This window comes from Pteropus alecto, unplaced genomic scaffold, assembly GCF_000325575.1.
Source record: "Pteropus alecto unplaced genomic scaffold, ASM32557v1 scaffold160, whole genome shotgun sequence".
Classification (NCBI taxonomy): domain Eukaryota; kingdom Metazoa; phylum Chordata; class Mammalia; order Chiroptera; family Pteropodidae; genus Pteropus; species Pteropus alecto.
This window is the reverse complement of record NW_006429864.1, coordinates 1,539,628-1,546,355: the sequence shown is the minus strand read 5'-3', so window position 1 is coordinate 1,546,355 and position 6,728 is coordinate 1,539,628. Positions and strand designations below refer to the sequence as shown.

Sequence of the window (6,728 nt, the reverse complement as noted above, 5' to 3'; positions counted from 1 at the left end):
CCTCCCTGCTGAGCTCACAAGAGTAACCTGGGCCCCAGATGCCAGACCTGCTCCTGAGATGTTCAGAGAACTAAATGAGGTGGTCACTAAGCATTGGCAAAGGTCGGTGCTTACTAGTTCAGTGTTAAGGATTTGAGGTTTTATCCCAAGAACAAAGAGAAGCCAGAGAGTATTCTCAGTTTTGCTGACTTCTCTTATAAGTTGGCACTTTAATTTTTACCAGGATTGAGTTTCAGGGAGGAATTCTGGACTGTTTTTCTTGTTTTCAGTGAAAAGTTCTGAAACGGGGACATTCAGCCAGGTTGATTCGGGTCCTCCAGGAAGGACTTCAGCCTGAGGGTCCAGGTTCTAAGCTCGTTACAGGGAAGGGCAGGGCTCTAGATCCAAATCTAAGTGTAACAAATGACCTGCAGAACAAAGAGCCCACCCATGGGAAGGGCTCCTTCTGCAAGAAGGCACATGGGTGGCAGGGAGCATGAGGCAGTTCAGGGAGGCCCTCCCTCCAGAAGGAACAGTGCCTGGCCCTGGAGTGTTCACAGGGAGAAGAGCACATGGGCTGTGCAGGTAAGTGGTGACCTAATGGGATGTGAGAGACTCATGAACTAAAATGCAGCACGACCACCGTAATCATCAAGAATTACCATAATTATCAGGAATTATGGTAAGGAATGTTCCCTGCCTAGCGCCCTCCTCCCCTTAAAGCCCCTGGATGCACATGCTGCTGGGGGCAGGGAGATGCCCCCTACTCATGAACTTATGTCACCCCCCCCATTTGATCAAATCTACCAGCCATGTCCCACTGATGCCCCCAAAGGTACTCTCCAACCCACATATTTCCTACCTTCCCTTTGTCACCTCAAGGCAAGGCTTTCAGCTATTTCTTGCCACCTTCCTCACCAGCCTCCTACCAGCTTCTGCCTCTTACAGATTTTCTCCCACCCAGCAACCAGTGACCTCCAACTCATAAATTCTACCTTGGCCTTCCCCCACCTTCCTATTCCTTCCCCAGATGCCTCCTCTTCTCAAGTCCTTCCCCATAGGCTCCTCTGTGTCCACGGGCTCTGCTGCGCCTCCAGGACTTAGCTGGGGAGGGGAGGGGTCCTTCCTCTAGAACCTCTTATCCATGACCCCCGCAACAAGAATGCCCATGGCCACACTGAGAAGTGAGACAGACACACAGTGACTCTCTCAACTGCTGGGCTATTTGCCATCTCAAACCAATCCCAAGGGAAAAACATGAGATGCCCAATAACACTGGCTGTGGTTGTCATTTATGAAACTATTCTAAACCCACTTGGCAGCACTTAAAGTTCTCCAGTGTATGTGTGTCTGTGTACACATATATATGTATATATATGCACACATATACATATATACACATATATATGCATATATATATATATGTATACACACACACACACACACACACAGCAGACGTTTAGACCTCTTCCCTCAATTCACCAAGGCAGAGCTTCTGGAGCCCTGGGGGAGAGATATAAAGGAGACAAAGGAGTCTCCAACTGTCCCTGTTATCTTTATCCCTAATTTTAAAAGACCCAAAACCAACCAGCAAATGCAAGCACTAGTTAGTTCTGGGTGACAGTTGCTCATGGGCTTCCCCATAGGCTCAGAATGTTTACTATTTACAGGAGAGGCTGTGTCTTGCTGCAGGCAGCCCACTTGGACCCTGGCCTCCCTCTTGCCCTCCAGGCCACCCCATCATGGTACTTCCCAGACTTTGCTGTGCACCCCTGAGAGCAGGGACCCACAGTAAGTGTACCCAGCAGGCGCTATGTCTGTTTCTGAGGCAATCTTGCTCAGACTCCGTGTTGAGATGGGGAGTCAGAGGGGCTCAGGAGAAGGAAAGAGAGGAAAATACAGTCCCAGGGTGCCAAGGACCTGAGCAGTGCAACCCCTTCACCCCATTTCACAGAGAATGAAACCGAGGCCCAGAGATGGGAAGTGGCTCGGTTGGTGGCTGCCTGCTAGGAGTACCCTGCCTGCAGTATCTCACCCAGTCCTTGTGAGAATCCTGCAAGGCTGGCAGGCTACATTTCATGTGGGGAAACATGATCAGAGCAGCCAGCCAGTCCCTCTAGTGTTCTCTGTGTTCAGAACTGGTGAAACTGGCAGGTCACTTCCTCTCCAGGCCCCAGCATCCTCACTGGTGAAATGGGGGATGCAAACATCCGGTGCTTTCCAAAATTCCTCAGCAGCAGAACCCCATCTCCAAACCAAAACTTATCCATGACCCTCTACAAGAAATGGATGAGCATAGGATGGCCCTGGCCATAAAAGGGACTGTAGAACCAGGGACACAATGGTATCTCCAGCCTAGGGGGAGAGTGGGAGTGGTTTTACAGATTCCTCCATTCTCCAAGACCCTCTACTGGGCAGACTAGGGAGTGAGGAGATGATGAAGGAAGGGGCCAAGATTTGGATAATCCCCTCTCCAGCTCCAAGAATGAGGCCAGGTTCAAAGAATAAAATCTGTCCTGAGATGTCTGACAAGATCAAAACCCAACTCCCAACCCCACCACCAGCTCGAACTTCTGTTTCTCTCTGTTTTCTGATCTCCATGGCCACATCTAAGCTGCCATCATCAGCTCTCACCCAGATCATTGAGCTCACCTCCCCCAGATCATCCTTGCCTCTACTCCCAACCCCCTGTAAAACCTATTCTCCACAGGAGCTAGAGTGTACTCACACACACAAGCCTCTCTGGCCCATACGGTGTCCTCGTGGGCTGCCCTTCCCCCTACCCACAGCAACAACCCCAGCTCCTTTGCCAGGCCTCACCCCAGGGCCCTTGCACTTGGTGTGCCCTCAGCTGCCTGCTCTTCCTCCAGGTCTCTGCACACCTGACTGACCCTTCATACTTCACTATCACTTATTTTCCCACTTTGTTTTCTTCATAGACTATCTTGAGATCATCCCTCTGCTTGGCCTCCTATCCATTTGCCCAAGTAAAGAGACCTGCCTCCCTGCTAGGATGTGGGATTCTTCAGGACCTGGACCTATCTTCCCAACCATCACATTCCACCCTAGATGCAGACCAGGACACAACTGCTGAATGAGTGAAGTATTCCCGCTGGGTAAGTGGTAGCCCCCAGACCCAAAAACCTGTGTAAGAGAATAGCCAGGGACATGCTAGGATCCCCCGGGTGGTGCGGCCAAGCCAAACACACCCTTCTTCCAACCTGGGCAGCAGCCAGGTACCAGTTTTCAAAAACTCTTCGTGCTTAGTGCCTGGAAATGAAGCATAACCTCATAACAGATGGGCTAGGAAGGCCTGGAAAGGCAGTTAGCTGCCTAACATCTTCTGGCAAGAAGAATCTCTTCTCCAAAATGACCCCAAAGCTAGGCAGAGAATGGACACCTGTCCGTGTCAAAGAGAAATGAGGGGAGGGGGATTGTCAGCCAAGGCGGGACAGGAGAGAGGTGCAGTAAGCCCACATCCAGAGCTCCTCTTCATTGCCCAGACATATAAGTCCTCACTCCTGGCCTGGCCCTCAAGGAGCATCATTAGGGGACACCCTCCAGAATGACCCAGCCTGTTTCCCACCAAGGCCACTCTAGGTAGTTGGACATCTTAGGATCTTGGGAATCGGCCATTGGCCATCAGCCATCAAAAGCTTTCCCTCCTATGCAGGCCCGTTTCCCTGGCACTTTAACAATACTGCAAGCCACTGGGTGTCCTTGCTGTTGGAAGGTCACAGCTTCCAGACCTTTCAAATCCTCTCCAATCCTAAAGGATGACACTTATTAATTTGCACTTCTCAGGAAAAGGAAAGTGAGCCTAGGAGAGGGGTGCTCCCTCATCCAAAGCCACAAAGCAGGTAAGTGGCAGTATCACCTTCGGAATGAGCCTCCCTGCCCTAGACTGAGTTCCCATTTCTGAGAGCCTCCAGCTCCAATTCGCAGGTCTGGGAGTTAGGTACCTGTCTGCCTACCAGCCCAAGAGCAGCCCAAGTACCACAGCCCAGCACGACACCCAGAATAAGAGGGGGTGCTTGTGGCCTCTGCCGTCCAGGGGCCCCGCCCCAGGACTGAGCCCTACGGTGTTCCGACAGGCCCCATCCAGTTGCCCAGCAGACAGGTGGCTAGGAGTAGGTAGGGCCGGCACCCCTCAAGCCCTCCTCTCCTCTCAAGCTCTTCCTGAGGCGCCGGGGTTCTAGAGAGGCCAGTCTCACCCGGCCCAGAAACTTCCTGGAGGATCTGGGAAGCAGCCGGGATCGCTATCCCGCGCGCATGCAACCTCACTCACCCAAGTCACCACTGTCCCGGAGGTCTCGCGACCCTCCAGTCCTGTTTGGATCTCACGCGCCCCCCTCAAATCTCGCACCTTGAATCTCACGCATCCCCGCAAATCTCGACCCCTTGAGTCTCTCACGAGTGTTTCGCGCCCCCTCAAATCTCGCGCCCCTCGGGGCTCCCGCACCCCTTCAACTCTCACGCCCTCTCGGATCTCGCGCTTCCCTTCAAACTACGACTCTTTGCGTCCCTCAAGTCCCCTGAGTCTCGCGCGCCCCTTCAAATCTCGCGACCCCTGATGCCCCTTGGGTCTAGCGCGCTCCCACAGATCTCGCGACCCCTCGAGGTACTCGGGTCTCGCACGCCCTCGCAAATCTCGTGGCCCCTCGAGCGCGTTCGGGATCCGCACTCTGGGCAACCCGCGCCCACGTGCCCGCGCGATTCCCGCCATCGTTGGGGTCCACGGAAGCCGCGCGGCCGCGGAGTCCCGCCTCCGGCCCCCGACTCACTTCTCGCGGGCCTGGCTGTCGGAGGGCACGGCCGAGCCCTTGCCCCCCTTGGCGTACATGCTGCTCCAAGCCGCCGCCACCAGGGCCCACACCTGTCAGGCGGCGCCGCTGGCGGCGCTTGCCGTAGCCATAGCTACCCCACGCCTCGGGCCTCAACGCCCGGAGCCCCGCGCGGGCACCGCGGGCATCATCCGCGCGGGGGAGCTCCACACGGCCGCAGCGGCGGCAGCGGCGGCAGCAGCTCTAGCTTTAGCCACGGGTTTATTTTCTTCCTCTCTTCCTTCTGCGCGGGCTGTTCCGGGAAGCGCGCGCCCCCTCCTCCTGCCGCGCGCGCGCCCCCGCCCGCCACCTCCCCGCCGCCCGCGGGCGCCGCTCTTAAAGGGGCGATGGCGAGTGCACGGGTGGGTCCCGCTATCGGGACCGTGGGCCGAGCGCGCACGCGCAGTGCCCGCCCGAGGTGGGGGCTGCTGGACTCATGCGAGGCACGCACGAGTGGGGAAGGCCACCAGGAGATGCACAGCGGGATACGGCTGATCTCAGCTATACATACACTCCCCAGATAGGACCAGCCACCAAACTTGCACAGCCACACACTCAGTTGTAACTACACTCTCAAAACCAGGACACACTAGAGTCCGCACAAATACTAGAACAACTACTGAGTCCATAAAGCTACGAGAAGTCACACTGGGTGTATCATCCCCACACCTAGCTGGCCTAGGGACATGCCGTCACACACAAGTACACACAGCTCCTATAGTAGCTGTCACAGAACAGTGAAACACAGCCCACCGCTGACATAGGCATACAGCCACACAGAGACACATGTAGGCACAGCCATGACAAAGCTTCCAGCAGCTGGGGAAAGAGCCCACGCAGCTACTCGGAGTCACTTGGGGCACTCCACTGCAGCCTCCCGAGGGCTCCACACACAATCGTGGGGTCTCATTGAGCCTTTGGATACCCACAGCTACCCACAGCACACAGCCAGGCAACATAAAAAAAAAAGCTCCTGGGGTACCCAGGCCAAATTCTGGGAGCCACCCTGCACTGTTTCGCAGACATACCCTCTGTCAATAGTAGGTGCTGGGTGACTGTTGACGTACTGGGTCACTCTGGCTGGCTCCGTCTTTCAAGCTCAGCGTTGCCAGCTGTAAATTGGGGCACATCCGACCTCTAATTGCCCCTCTTCAGGAATAAGGGGTGCAGAGAGCGACTGTCCCATTCCTCCTCTTGGGTCCCTTCTTCCCCAAGTGAGCGTGCAGAGGAGGTGAAGGCGGACACTGAGACAAGGACACTAGAGGGCAGGGGTGCCTGGTGGGGTCCTGTTTGCCAGGGTACTTGTAGGCTGTGTGAGCAGACATGTGTGGGCCGGGGCGGGGGAAGGTGTTCTAGTTGTGAATCCAGGTCTGGAATGGCTGCCATGGATATTCTTTTTTTATTGTATGCAACCGCGGGTGTGTGTGAGGGCATGTGTGCGTCGTTGTGCCTGGGGGATTGGCAGGCACCCAGTGAAAGGTCGCTGTCTGGGCAACCGTCCCTGGCTCTACCGCAGTGTTGTGTGTCCGCAGCGGTTGTGTGGGGCCAAGTGACACAGCGTCAGGTTGTGTGCACACGTGTGTGTGCGCGTGTACCACCGCGCGTGGGTGGATCGGGACCTATGTTGTGTGGTTGTGCATTCAGGTTTCCTGTGTGGTATGTGTCTTGACAGAGACACCGCCTCCCGCTTCCGGCGGACCCTCCATTATGCCTCTTTCTTAGAGGCCGCCCCCCCAGTACGGACCCCGCCCCCCCACCCCCACACACACACACTCAGGCCTGCAGGCAGGAGGGAAGTCGGGAACCGCTGGGGTTCCAGACGCGCCAAGAGGAAGGGAAGGGCCTGGCCAGCCCCAGCCCCGCCTCCACCCTGAGGGGCCCCAACAGGGGTGGAGAGGAGGGGGACGCCAGCCCTACCCACTTCCT

General features: G+C 55.9%; 1 protein-coding gene across 7 annotated transcripts in view; it reads right to left on the bottom strand.

Annotated features, from left to right (window-relative positions):
• SSBP4 (single stranded DNA binding protein 4) overlaps positions 1–5,132 on the bottom strand; it is a 14,490-nt gene extending 9,358 nt beyond the window's left edge. For 2 of the 7 annotated variants that reach the window (XM_025043977.1, XM_015587204.2), the window contains exon 1: positions 4,764–5,104. Coding sequence is in view for 5 of the 7 variants with exons in the window: in XM_015587204.2 (XP_015442690.1) it covers positions 4,764–4,822 (59 nt within the window). In the remaining 2 variants the exon portion in view is untranslated. Of the gene's footprint in view, positions 1–4,763 lie in introns of all 7 variants that reach the window. The other 5 variants (XM_006904307.3, XM_025043986.1, XM_025043991.1 and 2 more) reach the window with 5 other exon arrangements.
• Positions 5,133–6,728: the final 1,596 nt, after the last annotated feature.